A 20,581-nucleotide genomic window follows, 5' to 3' on the forward strand; every position below is an offset into this window, starting at 1 on the left:
CTTCCTAGCCGCGACACGCTCGAAGGAGGTGTGCAGTTGTAATTGTAACGTCAATTAATGAAACGTGAGATCTTCTGCGCCTCATCAGTTTCTCGTTTGCGGAGCTAACCTAAGACCTCATTAAGAGTAATTACGCGTTACGGACGAGAATGCAGCTGACCTTGTATCCTACAGTGAATTATTTGGAAGAGAGAAATGCCATGTGGGATAACAAGGGGGTGATGCGCAATGTGCAAGCAGTGTTCTCCTGAGCTAATGGATCACTTCAAAAGTGGTTGCTCGTTGTAACTTGGACGAGACTTCGTGAGCTCTGTTGTAGTGCTTTCGCGGTTTTAAGTACAGGGACACTCGTGTAGGTGTAACGATTTCCAAAAAGAGTTTTAGAATAACGGGTACAATTTTAGCGTACCCAGCAGACGAGCTGTGTGGCGGACGCAAAATCGGTGGTAGCGTGAGAGTTGTCATCGCCGAACTTGTGTTAAGTCTTGGACAGGTTGTTAAAAGTAAATTGCAACTGTAACTAGTTGCTTTTATATAAAGGAACTTGTTACTGTATCTTGTTACCGCTTTTGGTTAAAGTAACTGTTAAAGAATGTAACTGCAACCAAGATACTCGGGTATGGCAATATTATTCACGCGTCAGTTCCCTGGCGTTGTTTTGTCGAGACCTCAAGTACACTGCCGTTTTTCCCAACCAGGACATAAGCAAACAGAAATCCGGGATGGCCATAGACGAACTCCCACCGTGCCTTTAGAACCTGTGGGAAATCTTCTGCGCGTAACACGGTTGAACTATGCTAAAACAAAGTTTTTGAGAGTGTATTGAGAGTGTATTGACAGTGTATTGACAGTGTATTGAGAGTGTATTGACATTTGGCTTTTATTTTTCATTAGAAGGTACCGTCAAGTAACTTTAACGTACTAACTGTAGCTATATCTAGTTACATTATAAAAGGGGTAACTGTGACTAACTCAGTTGCTATATCTGCAGGCTAACTGTAACTTAGTTTCTTTTTTGAGTAACTTACCCACGACTGATTGTGTTAGAGTGTAACAATGTGTGTTCGTTTTAAATAAGTATTAGATGAGGCAATTAAATTCATTTGAAGTGTTACCTATAGTTTTTTTTTCGTGGCTCTCTCGTAACGTCTCGCGCAGCGTAAGGACGACGCGTATTCACTTCAGGCGAGTTTCGGTAGCCACACTATATTGGAAAAATAGCGCGCGCGCCCCTCAAATCCAAAACACGGATTTGGTTTTGGGCATGCGCACTAACAACCTCCAATCTCATTGGGGTCCCATTGCGCTTGGGCATGCACCCCATTTCTAAAACTCTGTTTCGTTAATACAACCCTCTTTCTCCTCCCTTCAATGTAACGTTAAACATTTTTAGCTGAGTCATCAAATGCTCCCGACGTGTGCCGCCCACATTTCAACAAATCTGGGTTCAGCCAAAGCGAACAATACTTCTTGCTCCACATAACATGTATTACTACATACATTTACACAGGGGTGTCGATTACAACATTACACTAGAATCGGAGTAGTGCAATTTGTATGGTGGATTTCACACATACACGATATGCATGCGGCGAAACGAACATTATATCGGTCGACTATTCCTGCCGGCCACTGCACAAGAGGAAGGGAAAATACGGGGGGAAAGAAAGTACTTGAAGTGCTAGAGATTATCAGTACCACTACTGATAAGCAACAGACCTTGCAGTCTTAAGAATGAACTTCACCGCATAGCACGATCTTAGCCAACCATAATCTCGAATGATATTGTTATCTGCCCTGATTGTTTGAAAATGGGAGGCGTACGCCTTTTTTTTGTGACGCTTATGCTGTTCATAATTGTCACAAAAAAGGCTTAAGCCTCCCGTTTTCAACAAATCGAGGCAGACAAAGATATCATTCGCGGTTATGGTGGGCTAAGAGCGTGCCATGCGGTGGAAGTTTATTTTTAAGAGTGTGTATGTAAGCTTGTCTTGCCTGTATGAGACAAAAAAAGGCGTGCAGAGACGTTGGGGCCCATAAGGTCGACCTTCCACGTGCACAGGACAGACAAATACAGGGCAAACAGTGTGTACATGCAACACTGCAGTCACACGTAGTGTTTGATGCATACCTGACACCACGGACACACTGGGACCATAGGACGTGCAAGGCAAACTGGATCAGATGGGACTGCGTTGGGAAGTCAACTTTCTAGCAGACACATATGACGTGGTTGTCTGCACGCTTGGCTTCACAAAGGGCAGGCAGCGGAAGGTGGACTGGAGGCCCGCCCGGAACTTGGCATTCATCCAGAAGTAGATGATTGGGTTGTAGCAAGCGTGGCTCATGGCTAGCCAGTGGCAGATGAACCAGATGTAGCCGATGGCAGCCAGTTCGTAAATCTCCGGATGCTGGTCAGACACCACGATGAAGATGTTCAGCGGGAGCCAGCAGAGGAGGAAGGCGGCGACGCAAGCGATCATCATCTTTATCATCTGTAAGACAAAGACAACTACCACCATAGGACAGATAGTCGGGCAACATGGGGCGAAACGTGCTATAAGTGGAGGGTGTCACTGGGAGTGCAGTTCATGATGCTACAAGGGTGCAAGAAGTGGAGGATACACGAACAAATGCATACACTTTCCAAGGCAAGATCATTCGCAGAACAGGACTTCACTCGAGAACGTGGTTGGTGCAATGACGTACAAGCAATCAGGTTCAATGATATCGCTGCCTCCTTTGACCTGCAATGACTCCTGTTTCTGTTGAGCTAGGAAACAACTCCGAGACTCCTTGAGGAATCGCACCACAAATGTGTCTCCTGTCATCTTACTCAAGTCTTACGTCGTTCTGACCCGGCGTTCAGGAATTCTCAAAAGAACACCACGTATCATCGTAGAAACCAACACGTGCTCTTCTTCACAGGGAGGTGCGAGGAAAGTTCGTATCCATGGTAACCGGCTGTTTCTCCCCAGGAGAATTCCGGCTTTGGTGTCACCCCCTCCCTATCGAACTCTGTGAAAGCACTGTTTCTTGTACATGTTTCCACAAAAAGAATGTGCTCCAGAGGCAACTAAGGCTTTCCAATTGAGTATGTGACCTACAATGTTACAAAAAGGGTGCGTTAAACACGTGCAAATACAAACAGTTTTCTCATCCCTTTAAGAAGTCTGAATCTGTAAAGAGAACTTCACTGCATAAAATACCCTGAGCTAATGAGACTATGTTGAACTATGCCGTCATCAATTCGCATTTTACCTGTCGTGTTTTATGTACGGGAGCTACTTGGACTATTATGAAGTGTGCCCTCGATTCCTTCATACTTCGAATCTTGCTTCATGCTTCGAATACTTCAATTTCTCCCTGGTTTTCTTTTAAATAAATCAAATCAAATGTGCCCTCGAACTGCATGATGAAATTGTCACGGAAAACTAGCTACAGGGCCTCTCTATCAAAATTGGCAGCGATATCATGTTGCTTGACGGTGGTTGGAGCTTGATATGCATGATATATATGATATGATATGCTGTCCTTATAACGATAGACACAAAAAGACAGACACTCACGAGAACGAGCACAGCATGACGGCCACACTCTCAATGGACCTACTCGAATCAGGGCTCCACTCGATCCAGATCGACACCTCAAATGCATTCTGATCCCAATCACAGCATGGACGTGATTGGCTGTATGGAGAGAGGTGGTGTTCACGTGCCTCTGACATACGCACTGTGTTCCAACACACCTAAAAAAATACCACGTTTGGATCTGTACATCTATGTACAACTACGTAACCGACGTTGATCTGGTTCAGAGTGCATATCCGGATCGAGTTAATCCTGATCGCGTATGGCTCCAACGCGCTTAGTGGTTTTCATGCACGTTTTCACAGCTTGCGTTTCAAGAGAACGACGAAGAGTGAAAATGACGAAGACAAACGACGTAGTATGTGATAGTATGCGTATGGTAACCTAGAATGGGATGGTATGCTGAGCGAAGGATGAAGTCGGGTCGGGACGACGGGTCTGTCGACAGGTGCCGCCATAGTACGTGTGCAAGCGTGTAAATTTGGCCGACAGACGCTGCACTTCACAGTTTGCGCGTAGACATTATTCATGCAGTACTACACTCTTAAAAATGAACTTCACCGCATAGCACGCTCCTAGCCAACCATCATCTCGAATGATATCGTTATCAGCCCTGATTTGTTGAAAACGGGGGGCGTCCGCCTTTTTTGTGACACTTATGCTGTTCATAATTGTCACAAAAAAAGCGTACGCCCCCCGTTTTCAACAAATCAGGGCTGATAACGATATCATTCGAGATGATGGTTGGCTAGGAGCGTGCTATGCGATGAAGTTCATTTTTAAGAGCGTACGTCTCGAAACGTTTCTTTTTACTACCGTGTACACGACCTCATGAACATAAAATGAACTGTAATGAACACGTACTTGCGACTGTGAAGAGCCACAGACAATGGACCCAATAAAATATGTGTGACGTATATGAACGCAACGTTAAGAATGTTTTTCGGGAACGCCGTATCGTCATATATGCATTATACCAACCATCACAAGACAAGGAGAACGAAGAAAGGAGATGAGATATCGGACAGGGCTTTCAGTCGAAGTGGCTTTGCCGACTGCTCCGAATGAGCAATGATGGCCAGTGGTTAACTACATGTAGTTAAATTACCTGGTTGTAGCTAACTAAAAAGTAGTTATTGCAAAAATGTAGTGGCAACTGCTAGTTAAACTACTATTTCGAGTAGTTAACTACAGTAGTTAGGTTACTGCAAGCGCCAAATGCTTCCGACTTTCACCTTGAGCTACTTGTTTGATGAGAACGGAAGTGCAGAGCAATTGTGCCGCGCATGTGTACTAAATCTTCACTTTGATCGCTGCTTGCGATTCATATTTAGGTGTGCAAGAACACTATAGAATGGGATTGGTGTTGATGAACAACGTTAAGTTGTCATAGATGTAGTTAAAATACATTGCAGTAGTTAAAGTAGTTTTAACTACCTCCCCTGAAAAGTAGTTGAAGTACACTCTTAAAAATGAACTTCACCGCATAGCACGCTCCTAGCCAACCATAATCTCGAATGATATCGTTATCTGCCCCGCTTTGTTGAAAACGGGAGGCGTACGCCTTTTTTGTGACACTAATGCTGTTCATAATTGTCACAAAAAATGCCGTACGCCTCCAGTTTTCAGCAAATCAGGGCTGATAACGATATCTTTCGAGATCATGGTTGGCTAGGAGCGTGCGATGTGGTGAAGTTCATTTCTAAGAGTGTAGTTACTGGGAAAGAGACACACAATATACAGGAAAGAGATTTATTCTAACTCATCCTCTCACGCAAAGATAACTCGCACGCCGGAAAAGAGCAGTACACATATGACGCCGACGACGAGGATAACCGCGGAGGGAATCTTCTTCCAGATGGAGATGGGCCTCCGCGGCGAATGTCGCAACGCGTCACTTGACGACGGCTCTACGTCGTTAGGCTTCATCGTACAACCAGTACGAACGCACGGTTACTGGATTTTCAAGCAGTCCCTCTTCGCTGATCAGCAATTACTCCAGCTTACTTTATGTCGTCGCTGGAGAATCCAAAAAAGCGTCCAACCATTAAGAGAGACCGCAATTCTATTTGTTGTCTGCTCCTGGTTCCTGCAGCTGTCCTTGATGAATGCTATAGGTACAGTCCAGACACGAGCAACCACCCCCGGCGTCCTGTCTTGAGATGTCGTCGCCTTACTCAGCAACAGGTTAAGAGAACATTTTGAAAACACCCTTAAAATTTGTCGGTTGCAGGGGATATAAGTCCCGGATGCAGAGCAAGGAAGCAGGTACCGGTAAGATGTGCAGACGTGGTTAGGGTGGGATCTAGGAGAAATCCTCGATGCAACAATTCAGAACGCGGCTGCAGTGCCACGCAAGAAGCACTTTGTTCACGTATAATGATGCACAGAAGAAGCAGAGTTCAGGCTGGTTTAGATGATCAAAAAGCAAACCTCAATTGCAAAGTGCAGCCTATTAGTAGAATCCAAACGCCAACGCTGAAAGTCCAGCTGAAAGTCCAGCGTGCAATTTCGCACAATTTTTGACGTTTTCTGCCGGTTTAAAAATGAATCGGAAGAATCCGGTGCAGCTCTTCCTCCACAAGTTGTAATGCCACCAAAGTAACGGCACCAAGCAGAACACCGAGGAGAGAAAAATATAAGATTCCTTGCAGGAAAGTCTTGCTGAAGAACGGCTTCTCGGACATGTTTCAGAAGGTCACTGGTGGGAGGAAAGTCAGTGCTTCAGTCGGTCTTGGATAGCGAGGTGCCAGGCTATACCGACTAGGACGACAACTGTAATGGAATGCGAGCATGCGTTGCGCGTGGAACACTGCATGTGTCGTTTGCCTTCTTCCACTTTTGCTTGCGCGGTGGTCGTCAAGGCCGGTGCCAAGCTTATTTTCGCAGGGAGGAGCCAGCTTACGAAGAAAGCTAACAGATAATTCTTAAAGAACTATAAATATGTAATAATCTTTGCAATTGCGTTACAATATCAATAGTAATACAATGTACCTTTTTGGCAAGAATCTACTACGTACTTTTCACTTCTCACTTTCTGTTCACTCTTAGAAATGAGGGTGGTGGTGGTGATGTTGAAGGTCCTCTTAGAAATAGACTTCATCGCATAGCACGCTCCTAGCCAACCATCATCTCGAATGATATCGTTATCGCTGCCCTGATTTGTTGAAAATGGGAGGCGTACGCCTTTTCTGTGACAATTATGAACAGAATAGTGTCACAAAAAAGGCGTACGCCTCCCGTTTTCAACAAATCAGGGCAGGTAACGACATCATTCGAGATGATGGTTGGCTTGGAGCGTGCTACGCGGTGAAGTACGCTCTTAAGAGTGAAGGCCTGCTTGTTACCTCCTCTCCCACCTCCGCTACACTGTTAAAACAGACCTTCACCGCATAGCACGCTCCTGACCAACCGTCATCCGAATGATATCAGAACCAATAGGATCTGCACCTTCCTGATGTATCCTTTAACTATGCGCAGGGCAACACCATCTTGCATCATATGTAACATGCATCACAACTGGCGCACCGTGTAATTATCGGGGTATTATTATTCTTATTATATAGAATTATTACGGGCACATCAAATTCAATCGTCAGCGATACCCGCGCACCCCATCATCGGGTACGACATCTGCTTTGTTCCGTTTCGGGGAATATTCGCAAACGGCTGGTTGTTAGCGCTGATTTCCATTTTCGTGGCTCAATCATTTGCATCTAATGGAGAAAGCTCTGGCCCTGTTGAATGCACTGCCTGCGTCGATAAGACAAGGTGCTGTACGATGTCATATGAAAGGACTGAACAAGAGCACAAAAGCAGACACTGCGCTGTTGCGCACAGCAGGTGGGTGTTGTATTGACCCCATTTTTCTGACAGTGCGCTGGGCTTCATCGATTTTGCAATCTTTGTCCTCTATTACGCTCGCAACACTGCCGTGAAACGCGATATCGCTGCAGGCTTCAGTTTTGCTTGCGAAAGAGAAAGCTTTCTTGTAACAGCTTTGGCGTCATATAGTTTCTCTGAATGATGAGCGGCTGCGCACTATAAAAAATGGACGGTTACCGCTTTTATGGGTTCGGGCTAACTGGTTGGTTTGGCAGCGTTTTCTTGCCGAGCAATTTTCTCCTACCGACATGGCGGCATGCTGCTCGGGGGCATCAAGCGTCCTGGGCCGACTTCAGAGAGGAACCGTGCCGGCATTTGCCATGTAGCGTCTGAGGAAAACAAGAAAGCCCAGAGTTCTCAAGCAATCATATAAGTTTTTTTTTGTCTCAACGGCGCGGCTAGCTCTGGACATTCCGATATTGGCAATACTGGCCCAATATATGTTCAATCCTGGACCAATATTGGGCCGACATTCCAATACTGGTCCAATATATGTCCAATCTTGGACCAATATTGGGCCGGCATTGCCAAAATTGGTCCAATCTTGGACCTATATTGGGCCGGCATTGCCAATATTGGTCCAGTATCGGGCAAATATTGGGCCGGCATGCCAATATTGGTCCAATATTGGGCCGGTATTGTCAATACTGGTCCAGTATTGCTCCAATCTTGGACCCATATTGGGCCAGCATTGCCAATATTGGTCCAGTATTGGGCGAATATTGGACCCATATTGTGCCGGCATTGCCAATATTGGTCCAGTATTGGGCAAATAGTGGACTCGTACTATTGGTGTATTGGTGTATCGTGGACTCGTACTATTGTGCCGACATTGCCAATATTGACCTAATATTGGGCCAAGATTTTGTGCTGCTTGGGTAGCACTGGAAGTTAAAATGTCGGGCAGTAGAATCGCCGTATTCGAGCAACATTTACGTTGTTATGCTGTTAGTGAAAAGCAAAGCGTAATTAAGGTGCATTGCTTACTTCGTTAAGCGTGTCAATACAGTATTCTGAGAGGGGGGGGGGGGGGTGACGTGAGCATTCGAGCGGTCTGCCGGCCTAGATTGGCCGTGAGTCGTGACCACATGAGTCGTGGGCATCAATAAGTGTAAGCACATAGGTTCATTGTAACGGAAGATTTGCTTTTTTTTTGTGTGTTTATCAAGAAAACGCGTCTCTTGGCCACTGGAAATTCCGATAAGCCGGTTCAGCCTGTTGATGTTACCTCCGTGGTGATTTATTTTTATACTGCCGTGTATGTGGCCCACAAACAGCAAACACCGCCTAGAAAGTTGGGCACGTGTCATCAAAACATACCCGGATGAAAACAAAGCATGTAAGCCGACTGCGCACCCTTGTCAGTAGAGAGGTAGCAAAAATAGCAACGAGGAAACAGTTAGGATAAATTAAACACGAACGAAAAGTTGTACTCCAATATTTTGACACGAATTCAATAACGTTTGACACGAAGGAAGGAAGACTTAACACTGTTTTTTCAGATGGCTATCCTCGACTCCTACGCCCGCGGCATTGACACATCGTACTTGTTTTAGCCTGTGATACTTAGCCAACCGAGCGTCGTCCAAAACGCAACGATTTCGCGAAAAAATCCAATGTTTCGTAAGTTTCGAAACGAAGAAATAGAAATATAGCGAACGTACCCGTATATAACTTCCTATGCTCGGCCCTGGTGGCTTAATCATCGAGAAGTGACATTATTTGCGAATCACTTTGTTTTCTTCCTTCGTGTAGCTCGATGTAATACAAACGAATGACATTTGGTGCGAGTCTCATTAGCTTGGAATGTCATTCAATTCGCCAATGTGACTGGGGTATTACTCAGGTTCGGCAATATTTTCCACGTGTCAGTTCTTCGGGCGTCGTTTTGCCGAGGCTTCGAGTACATCACTGCTTGTTTCCCCGACCAGGAATTCCACGAATTTTGTCATCTCATGCGCAACCAGGATGACGTAATTCCCACCGAGCTATTAAAGGAACACTGAGGTGATCCCCATCTTTTTTTCGTTTTTCGCTATGGCGTGTTTTGCCGCGAATACAATGAGCTCCTGCGAAAGAACGTACGAAATATGCAGGTGAACTACAGAGCGCGCGCGCGCGCGGGACATCTGTGCCGCACTCCTTCAAAAAATCCTCCACTCGTGAAAAGAGCGTATCGGAAAACGAGGAAACATCGTGACGTAACTTGGTCCCCGGGCACGTGACTCGTGACGTAGAGCGGCACAGCTCAAGCGGGTGTAAGCGGCGCGGGAGCTGAGAAGAAAGAACCATAAGGAAAAAAGAAAAAGAAAGAAAAAAAAGCACGGGGACCTCCCTACGTCATGCGAAGGATTGTGTCGGTCGTTCGCGGCTCGTTTCTATGCGATTGTTTTTGTAAATTTACACCCCAGAGCAAAAAAATATTTTGCATGGTGTCTCTCATGGACAGCTTGACGGATGAGCAGATTCGAGCGACGTTCAAGGTCACGTGCTATTTTACGGCCCATCGAAAACCCTCTGTTCACGACACACTGTAAAACAGAACTTCCCCACATGGCACGCTCCCAGCCAACTATTATTCCGAGTGGTATCATTGTGCGTCCTGACTAGTTCAAACAGTGGGGAGGCGCCTATCCGGGGCATGCATAATGTGCCCCTGATAGGCGGCTCCTTCCATTTTCAACAAATCAGGACACAGGATGATATCATGCGGAATGATGGTTGGCTAAGAGCGTGCTATGTGGTGAAGTTCTGTTTTAACAGTGTACTGTATAAGTATGCTACATTCGAATGCTTCCCTGCATTGATCAAAAACAAGGCAGCGTCCTTTGCTGGAGAGGAAAGCTGCGTTTTCTTGTACCGTGTAAGCAAGGCTACTGAATGGCAAGCCGCTGCTCTTCACGCAGAATGATGGCGGGAGAGTACCTATCCGGGTGAATTTCGTCTTCTACTTTTTAAACCGGTGTTCATTTCCATTCTGCGCTAATGGGGGGGGGGGGATATCGGTTTATTGCGAAAAAAAAAAAACACGAAGGAGGGGAAAGGTTAGCCTGGCTCCAGAAGCCGACTTGCTTGCTGCTTTTCCCGCTTACAAAAAAGGAAAAATAAAAAGAAGAAAAAGAACAGAGCTGATAGCGAATCTCTGTCGGATGAGAGTTACTGATTAAAGATGGGCTGGCGGAGCCCTCAGAGCGTAAGTTCAGGGCGGTAGCCCCCCCCTGGCCCCATCATCCGACGCCCTTGGACATTACACGCACAGCATTAGACAGATTAACATTAGACATCAAGTACTATTCACTTTGTAGAGAAACATGAGGTCTTGTATCGTCCTTCTTGGCTATATCGGTGAAGCATATGTGTAACCAACTTCCGTCCAACTTCCACCCAACCCCAACCCAACACCTCCATCCCCGTTATCTTAAAAGCAATCCTGATTACTTTTTGAAGTATATTCGCTTCTCTACTCTATGTATATTTGAAGTATTTGTACTATGCCCTAATTGCATTCTACCTCGAGTATTTGGTGTCGTACTTTCCATAGTGTCCGTACATGTGTGACCCTTAATTATCATCATTCCCCCTGCACGATGTTCAAACCTGGAGGCCACAGCGCTTCACTGGTGCATGACGGTTCATCAGCCCCAGAAGGGACAAAAAGGCCCAGAGCTTTTCACAACTACCTCTCCGAGTACCGGGGTCACAGGCGTGTCCGATATCCACTTTTGTTTCCCAACGTGGTAATAGAAGGACGTATTTGGGACGTTTAAAGCGTATATGCGGTCGACGAAAACCAACAGTCGTTTATCAACTGCTTTTCGTTCAGCGCCAGGGCGCAGTACCGATGGAGCATTAATTTGGACCGAGTCACTAAGCGCGCTTTCATGGTGGTTTTGCAATTCAAATCTGCCAACGTCATGTGGCCGTGTCAGTGGGTCTTTTGGGAAAGCCATCTTTCACGTACCAGCAGAAGCGATCGAGGCGTGACCCCCCTTCCTTCCCTCTCCCCAGCGATTTGTAGGGCAAGCAGAAACAAGGGTCAACCAATCGAGGAAGATTCGTGCCCGGGGGGGGGGGGGGGGCAATGGAGTGGTGTTGGGCGTGAGGTTGACGTTTCTCTATCTTCCTCCGCGGTTGCGAGCACCTTATGTAAGGAATTCGTACGACTGTGAAAAAGATGAAAAGGAAATCTTATTTATTCTCGTATTCTAAAGTATTTTTGCGGAGATATACAGATAAACTACTCTGGAATTCTGTGCCATTCAGCACTTGGGTGGTTGTCAGTCTTGGGTGGCAACTATAAGTCGCTTGTAAATGGAACTAGTTAGCTATTTCAGTAACTGATTCGTCATTTGGTAGGATAACTTGTAACTTTTGGCGAAAGTGCTACCATTTTTGATGAGGGTTTAGTTAAAATTTAACTGCAATTAAGTTGATCAGATAGGGTAATATTTTCCGCCGCGTCATCGTTTTCAAACGTCATTTTGTCGCATTCTTTCACACGTTTCGGATGTAAAGTCTTTTCCTTTGGCGCACACCTTTTTGGTGTAGGTCTCGCACCATACAGAAGGGAGTTTCTGAGACACTCTTCTGTGTGACGTATTCTACAGGAAGCATCATTTCTACACAAAACACCATTTCATAGAGGTGTATTCGCTTAAAAAAGGCTCATACCAAGGCAGATCATACCAGGACAGCTCATATATCGACTGTGGAATATATTCTCACGAAAAGTGCGAGCTCGACCCTGGTGGGTACAAGAGAGCTTTCAATCTCGCGGGTCAGAAAAGCCGCTTCCCTCGGATGCAGGCCTGTTACGTCATGTCATTCGCCCAATAGTAGGCCTTCTTTTTTTCCTCCTTTCTTTTTGCAGTTGTATTCCGTGCCGTCCGTGCCGCGTCTCGACCAACCGTCTTCGCTACCAGACTGTACTCGGCAGGCAATAGAGAATTTTAGCAGGTCGTACGCTATCACGTTTGCGTACGTAAGGGATAGCGTTGATGGGTCTGCGCACGCCCATAACAGAAAGAGAGCTTCGCGCAGTGCGCAGAACCACCAACGCTATCCCTTGCGTACGCAAAGGCGATAGCGTACGATCTACTAAAACTATCTAATAAAAAAAACACTCCGCTCACCTACGTCACCACACGCAATGAGTAGCTGTGCCAGATAGTCATAGTCAGTTTTAGTCATAGTCATCGGTAGTCATAGTCAGTTTTAATCACAGTCATAGATAGTCATAGTCATAGATAGTCATAGTCAGTTTTAGTCATAGTCAGTTTTAGTCATAGTCAGTTTTAGTCATAGTCATAGATAGTCAGTTTTAGTCATAGTCATAGATAGTCATAGTCAGTTTTAGTTATAGTCATAGATAGTCATAGTCAGTTTTAGTCATAGTCATATATAGTCATAGTCAGTTTTAGTGCATCGTACGGAAGGGATAGCGTTGATAGTTCTGCGAACGTCCACAAGAAAAATAGAGCTTCGCGCGGTGCGCAGAACCACCAACGCTATCCCTTCCGCGTACGCCAAGGATATAACGTACGGTATAGTAAAACTCTCTAGTGTCCTAGGGAAATGCTCGCTTCACAAATTGAATACTTTGCGTGACGGTTCCCGAAGGTCGTACACTGTAAACTTTTTCACACCTTTAAAGGTGTGCGCTATGAGCATTCAACCTGGTTGCGTCACATTGCATCTCCAGGATGATATTTTATAAAGTTTGGAAAGCATTACTAAAGATCAAGTGTCAGTGCAAATCTTGCTTTCATTATGTCTTGGATATCGTAGGTACGAGCTAATGCGTATATGCATCGCTATCGATAATCGAGCACGCGCAAGTGTCTACGATACTGTTGAACAATGTTGAGATGTTGCAAGACTGAATTTTTGGAGGACAGACAACACTCGAGTAAAGAAAAATTTGTGCGAAACTGTGCTCCATTATGATGTTACCAAAATTACACCTAAAAAGGCGTGCGCCACGCACGTTGTTACACCTTTAAAGGCGTGAAAAGATTTAGAGTGTACGTTCATATCACGGAAGAATAAATAAATAAATTAAAATGCTCCAAGTGCCTCTCATGCTCCCTGAAGCCCTTATCAGGCGTTCACGACGCCATATCCCTCTGGTCGTCGTTCCACGCCAACGCATATCCCATTTGTCGCGGATCTCAACTGAGCCTAACTAAACAGTAAGCGGTTAGAGCACGAGGCTGAGCAAACACGCATTAGGGGCTACATATTGAGGCCTATCGATTTTCAGCCAAAACACAGCTACAAATCTGGTCAGAGACGACGTTTCCGACACTTATAGTGTGTACCGAGATTCTATCTTGATTCGCGTAATGCCCATGGAAAATACAAAACGCTGGAGCGAGCATAGTCCTTTTTTTCTTTTTTTTTTCCTTTGCAAACACACGAGTTCCTTATTGATCATCGAGGAACAGGCCAAGCTTCTACGCGCCGATCGAATTCACGAAAAAAAAAAGAAAGAAGAAAAAGAGAAGAAAAAAAATCCTTTGGCACTTTTTAATCCTGTGCCCCTTTTTGTTCACCACATGTCGCAGAAGCCGAAAGTTTCGATTTCACATCTTAAGGCTTCCCTCATCATTTCAAAACTATTTTTCAGCCGGGGAAAAATGTCGATGCGGCGTTTGACACATCTCCGATCCATACGTGTCTTGAGATCGACCAGCATGAGCGGGTGAAATGGGCGCTCCTATGACCTTTCTATAGCGGATTTGTAATAGGATCATCCGGGCAGGAAGGCGTGAAAAGACACGGGATCCAGTTATCGATTGATTGAGTGATTGTTAAGAGACCTTTTCCGGCTTTCGCGCAGAGTTTCACGGTAATGGAGCGTGCTTTAATTTTTTTTTCCTTCTGTCCTCGTCGCGTTTCTCAGTACATATCAGGAAGCTAATCCAGCTGCGTAATAGGTCACCGATACTTTTTTAAGAATCGTGGGACAAGTGCAGACTTCCGTGTCTAAACCACGACCTACTAGATTATAACGACCATGTCGTAGGCATCCCTTCCCAGCGCCGCATTTTTGGAAGCGGTGGCGCTACTTATCATCCCAGTTATTGCTTCCTCAACTTCTACAATACTTTGTACTTCAGCTCACCTTAGTATTTCTGTACAAGCGGTGGATATTCCACAGATGTTTCATTCTGAGATTGATTTTCATCATCATTCTACGCGCTTTCATAGGAGCTATTGCTGTCGTCTGCTACGGAAGTCGCGCATACGCTTCTGCGCGTTCAGAATTCAAATTTCCATCGTCCAATCGTGGTGCAGAACTCGCGTGCCGATGAGTAACGCCCCTAGCGGATCGTGAGGATGGGCTCCTCAAAGGGGTTGCCGATTATGACATGGTCGTTATAATCTAGTAGGTCGTGGTCTAAACTAGCAGACGACGCGCGCTATGGTTGCCAGAGGTGGATGAGCGTGGGTCTAGAAACGTCTTTAGAAAGCGGTAAAGCGCGACTGTCAGAACCTGACTAATATACTGTGTGCTTTCTGTGTGTGTACATAAACTAGTTTACCGACGGTAAGCACGCACGTAATGTAACATTGCGTATAACGGCTGCGACAAGCAATACCTGGCATTGCAGTCCTGAAGGGGATGGTCAGCCCTTCACAACAGCGCAACAGTCACCCGTACTGCTTCTGAGGCGACTGGGAAACCAATTTTAAACACAGTGATCACAAAGCACCTTGCCTATCGGAACCTGTGAGGGGCATGACACGGAAGCGAGGACACTGACGTCATTTCCGCACGAAATTACCGGTGACCTATTCTACCACCCCTTCCGTGACAAACGAATGGCGGTTCCCCTGCGGTAACGCTTCCTGGACCAAGTCCGACCCCCTTGGATTCAGGCGGAACACCTGTCTCCGAGTGTGACGTGTTGATCTCAGGAGAGCCCAGCTGGCTCATCTACAAGACCGGTTTCGTGACTGGGTGCCATACACGTGGGTTTGTCCTGGCACGGGACAAGGATGGTCTGCCGAAGAGTCGCTAGGTGGCGACATGGTTAGGAAAGAGGTGCATTGCTTCGCAATACTAAGCCGGAATAAGAGGAATAGATCACGACAGATCACGACAGACATACGATTGGATGGCAACAAAAACACGAAAATGGGGTTTCTTCCCCTGCACGGCTTCTCCCACCGAATCTTGAATGATATCTGCTATGGCAACAAGAATGACACCATATAGCCTTCGTTATGTGTACATGCGCGAAAGCGACGAATAGAAGGTGAGTGTTGCCTTCTTTGAAGCCGTATACATGTATCACGTTACATGAAAAAGCAAATAGAGAGTTTTATCACATCGTACCTAAGGGATAGCGTTGGTGGTTGTGCGCACTGCGCGAAGCTCTTTTTTTTTTTCGTTATTGGCGTGCGCAGAACCACCGACGCTATCCCTTACGTACGCAAAGGATATAGCGCACGATATACAAAAACTCTCTATTGAGAAGGCTCTACACACGCCACACCGAGGGCCATTTGTGCTACTGGCATATGTGTCCAGGAATTAATTAATATTAATTATTAATAATTGGGGGTTTACGTCGCGAGACAACTGAGACAGGAATTCCGAAACTCTAAAACCGAAACTGGAGAAGTGCGTTGATGATACATGGCTGGCCCCAATTTCAGCTTCACGTGCCGGTGGGAAAGGGTTGTCTCCTTCTGCCGTCTCTGTGACGTCATCGGCGAAAAGACGGAAACAAAGAAGAAGAAGAAGAAGAAGAAGAAGAAGAAGAAAAAACCGCGGTCACTGCTACCAACGCCCTTTCAATGTGACCAGTATAGGAAGCGGGACGCAAAAGACTGGGAGGTACCCGGGTTCGAATCCCGGTGCCGGCTGTGCTGTCTGGGGTTTTTCCTGGGTTTTCTTCAGACGCTTTCAGACATATGTCGGCACAGTTCCCCTAGAAGTCGGCCCAGGACGCACATTTCCCCAGGGCGTCAGTCGTGACGTCTTTCACCCTTTCACCCTTTCACCATCACCACCACAGACCTCTCCATATTTTGCTTTTATATATCTAACCTAATCTCATAATGGAAAGCGGCGGTGGGAGGTGTGCCAATGCTACTTTTAAAAAGCGAGGTACGCCGGAAAAATCAACTGAATCCCACGTCACCTCTACGGGCCGTGTTCAGCGAAATCTGCATACTTGAAAACTCGTGTAAAGTTTTATTTGCTCGTGCAGAGGGGCATTCTTCGCGAGCGTCGTAAATTTACGCTGACTCCTTCGGTCACATCGTCCCGCCGTGTGGGCAAATAGCGACAAAACGTGTTTGAAGAGGACGCGTGCGATGGAATGCGACGGTGGCGCCAACCCACGGTGAAGCGTTCGCTTTTTTATAGTTTGTTGCTTGGGCTCTCGCGACACGGATGAATTTCCGCCGACTCTCGGCGGACATGATTAGATACGGATTTCGAAATTGTTGCCATTTCTTTCTTCAGCTTCGTTTCGGGTGGTGGCCAAAGTTTGAAACACGTCGCGAAAGTTGTTCCAGTGCGGTTTGTTGTCACGCCGTCGTGCTTGCCAAGAGCAGTCTCCATGAAAAATGAACAGACTTGTCGTGAACGCCAGCAGCTTCGCGACAGTGCGTTCTGCAAAACTTTGGAGCACTTTGCGGGCTATATAGTTGGTTAAACTCGGTGAAGTTGTGACACCCGAGATTGATAACTTAAATGGCCGGCGCAGCAGGAAATTCCGGTAGAATATGCGGTCGTGCTAAGGGAGCACCAGCATTAGATGCGGAACTATGCCGAACTTCACGATTGAAAAATAGAAGCCTAGCAAAGTTGAGCGCTGTTTGATTTCATACCTGCCAGAGTTGGTGATTAATGCGTAGGTTTGGCTTTCACTTTTTTTTTTTGCCTGCAGACAATGTATGTTCACGACAAAGCAGAAGGTGTGAGGAGGTGCGTTATGTACAAGCTCGGATCATTTTTCAGTTGTCGTCCAAAATGATAGTGCGACACCTTTTATGCTAAAACTGTTTGGTACGAATACTTCTGAAAATCGATCAAGTTCACATTTCGAGTGTTTGCTATCACTGTGAACTGAAAAACACCCGCATGGGTGTAAATGGCTTGTCCTATAACGCACACCACCTTTTACACCGTTTGGTCTGGAACACCCTTTCTAGAGGGCGTATTCCGTGTAAAACACCCTTTGAAAGGGTGCTTTTCCTTGAAAATGCCTTTGTTTGCACCCTTTAAACACCCTTTTAGGAGGGCATAAGATTGTTAAACACCCTCCTAAAAGGGTGTTCCAGACCAAACGGTATAAAAAGTGGTGTGAGTTATAGGACAAGCCATTTACACCCATAAGGGTGTTTTTCAGTTTACAGTGTACTTCTTGGAAACTCTCTCTAAACCTGCTTGGATCAAAGAGGGTTAAAAATTGGGCGGTTCGGTAGGTCATGGTTAAAAGCTGTCTGTCTCTGTGTAAAAGTAATCATGATTGTGCGTGTTTGTTATTTTAGCTCCCGGCTCCTGACGTTTTTTTAGCGCTTTTAATCATAATCTGCTTGGATCCCCCCTGTGGACAAAGAAAAACTTTATTTTAATGATGATGAATGGATAGACTATCACCAATGGCGGTAATGTGGTGAAATACAATAATGATCCGTCTCACACCGAAGTCCAACGGTGTCCAAAAAAGTTTACAAGCGCGTTTACGACAGGGCGTTGGACGTCATGAATATAATCAGAATATGCCAGCATGAGCCACGGATGAGCATGCAGTATTTCTAATCTATTCCCTCTTTTGCATAAAAATTTCGCTTTTTTCCAGTGAGTTTACTTTAAATTCGGAGCATAAGCAAGAGATTAAACGCATCTTTTTTCCTTTTTTATGTAGTACTGGAGGTGTGATCGGTGTTACATTTGATCTAATACACCTGTCCTTGTGTTATTGTTAGCATTGTTGCTTCCAATTTGTATTAATTATCGTAGTAGTAGGCGTATAGTCACCATTCCAAATTGTGGTATTTCTCTGAAATGAGCGAAGAGTAGTGAGGCAGGAGAAAGCAAGGCTTGACACTTTTATGAACTTCTGTTTGCATACCTTTCGCTTGGATGCTGCCATGCGTTGATCCCTCGCGTCTTGAGCTTCACCGGGCGTTTCTTTTCCCCAAACCACGATAGCTATTCGCGTGTACGTGAATATGAGCACAACCAGCGGGAAAAAGTACTGCAGTATCATCAGAGCCATGGAATAGTACGTCGTCTGCTCGGGGGTCCCCCACTGTTCCAGACAGTAGTACGTATGATTGGCACAAGGGTGCGGCACCAGCTGCGTCACCAGCGCTGTCGGCAGCGGCGTCACCAGCGCTACAATCCACACCACCGCGATGATGAGCTTCGAACGCAGTTTTGTCATTCTCGGCCTTAACGGATACACTATCGCCGTGTAGCGATCTATGCTAATAGCTATTAGTGTGTAAGCGGAAATAAACACAGTAACACACTGCGCGTACGTCACGAGAACGCACATGACGCCCCCAAACGGCCAATATCCGAGCAGGAGATTGGATACGAAAGTGAACGGTATGCAGAGCGATGCCATCAAGATGTCACCGATCGCCAAGTTCATGATGAAGAGGTTGGTGACTGTGCGCATGCGCTGATAGGCGAGCACGATGTAGCAGACGACGCCGTTCCCCCCAATGGCGGCAACGGAGACAGCGATGTACATTATGTACATGAGGGCTTGGATGCCTTCCGGGACAGGGGTGGAGGTGTCGCAGACGGGTTCTGTGGTACCGTTGGTGAAGGGGGGTAGAGACTGGGTGAAGTCATCGGCGTAGGGCGGGGCAGTAGTGGCTAAGAGGTTCTCGTCGGTTTCCATGGTTCTGAAAGAAGTCAAAACACAGAGGTTGACATGTTAGTGCCTCTTGGGACTTGGTTGCTTGTGGAATGTGGCTTTTGAGATAGATGCGTTTTTCTTTTTTGCAAATCCTAGTAGCTAAGATAATATTCAGACAAGATGGTAAATAAACTCCATAGTATATAAGCCTGAGCATTGGCAAATACGTCGTTTCTTTGTGTTTGCCCATACTCAGTCTTGTTTATACTATGAAGCTAATAGCTAAGACACTTTCGTTTGTGAGCACTCCGGAAAAGTCGTCATTATTAATACGTCCTTATACGTTGAACAGGTATGCAAAATATAAGCAACGAAACGCAGCACTTTTTATTTCGAGTGCAATGTTCGCGTCAGAAGCCGTTGTCGTGCTGAATATTATGAAAGAAGCCGTATCGACATGAGTAGCAGGCGTGCCACGTAGCTGCTCAGCACAGCCGTCTGCAATAAGTATTCCTGCCCAGGCACGGTGTCGGCAACCGAGGAGCGATAACGGTCCAGTTAGTTTTCTGTTTGTGTGTTTTTGTAATGCAACAGCATGCACTCGCTCATGCGCGAACACTCGTGCCGCATTACCAATTCCGTCCGTTCCTTGTGCTCGTTAATATAGTTTCGCCACCGCAAGATGAGCTTGATTTGATTAACTGCGCTACTGTGTCGAAATCGAGTTATCTTAGCATATTTCACGGCGTCTCCCGTTGAGCTGCGTATACGGACTTTCAGATGCGCGATATTATGTGTTAGTTATGCGGCAGTGGTAGGTGCTGTTTCGTTAGGCTCTTGAGGAGGAGTATTTTCCTGCGCCCTGGCTCCACTTTGGATGTAATGCATCCGGCAGTTATCTGAAGGCGTGTCCCGAGAAAGACGGTAAAGAATCACAGCCTTGTACACAGAGAGAGAGAGAGAGTGAGAGAGAGAGAGAGAGAGAGAGAGGAATAACCGGGCGACACCCAGAAGGGGTCTGCTGCTCAATTTCTTTTCGTAGAAGGTGGAAACCCCTTTTTTTTACAGCGGAAGCTGGTTAAAGGGAATGTCTCGGAAAATCCCTGTGGCTGTATCGCAAAACCCCTCGGTTTCGGTGATGCGAAGCAAGTTAAAATAATCTAAAGCTAATAAAAGCAGTTTTTGACATACTCTGAAATGGGTACGTTGTTCAAGAAAGTGTCCCGATTTTTCAACATTTCCGGTCCCGCTTTTTTCGCGAGTTTAGTA

At 46.0% G+C, this 20,581-nt stretch overlaps 1 protein-coding gene across 1 annotated transcript in view; it reads right to left on the minus strand.

The window, feature by feature from the left end:
• Positions 1–20,581, minus strand: part of LOC135367996 (RYamide receptor-like) — a 91,112-nt gene that overhangs the window by 8,876 nt on the left and 61,655 nt on the right. Inside the window, exons 3-4 of the mRNA XM_064601083.1 lie at positions 18,572–19,358; positions 2,132–2,495 (exon numbers count right to left, since the gene is read on the minus strand). Of these exons, the coding sequence (XP_064457153.1) occupies positions 2,181–2,495; positions 18,572–19,354 (1,098 nt within the window). The 5' untranslated portion in view covers positions 19,355–19,358 and the 3' untranslated portion in view covers positions 2,132–2,180. The remainder of the gene's footprint in view (positions 1–2,131; positions 2,496–18,571; positions 19,359–20,581) is intronic.

Source organism: Ornithodoros turicata, chromosome 9 (assembly GCF_037126465.1).
Source record: "Ornithodoros turicata isolate Travis chromosome 9, ASM3712646v1, whole genome shotgun sequence".
NCBI lineage: Eukaryota > Metazoa > Arthropoda > Arachnida > Ixodida > Argasidae > Ornithodoros > Ornithodoros turicata.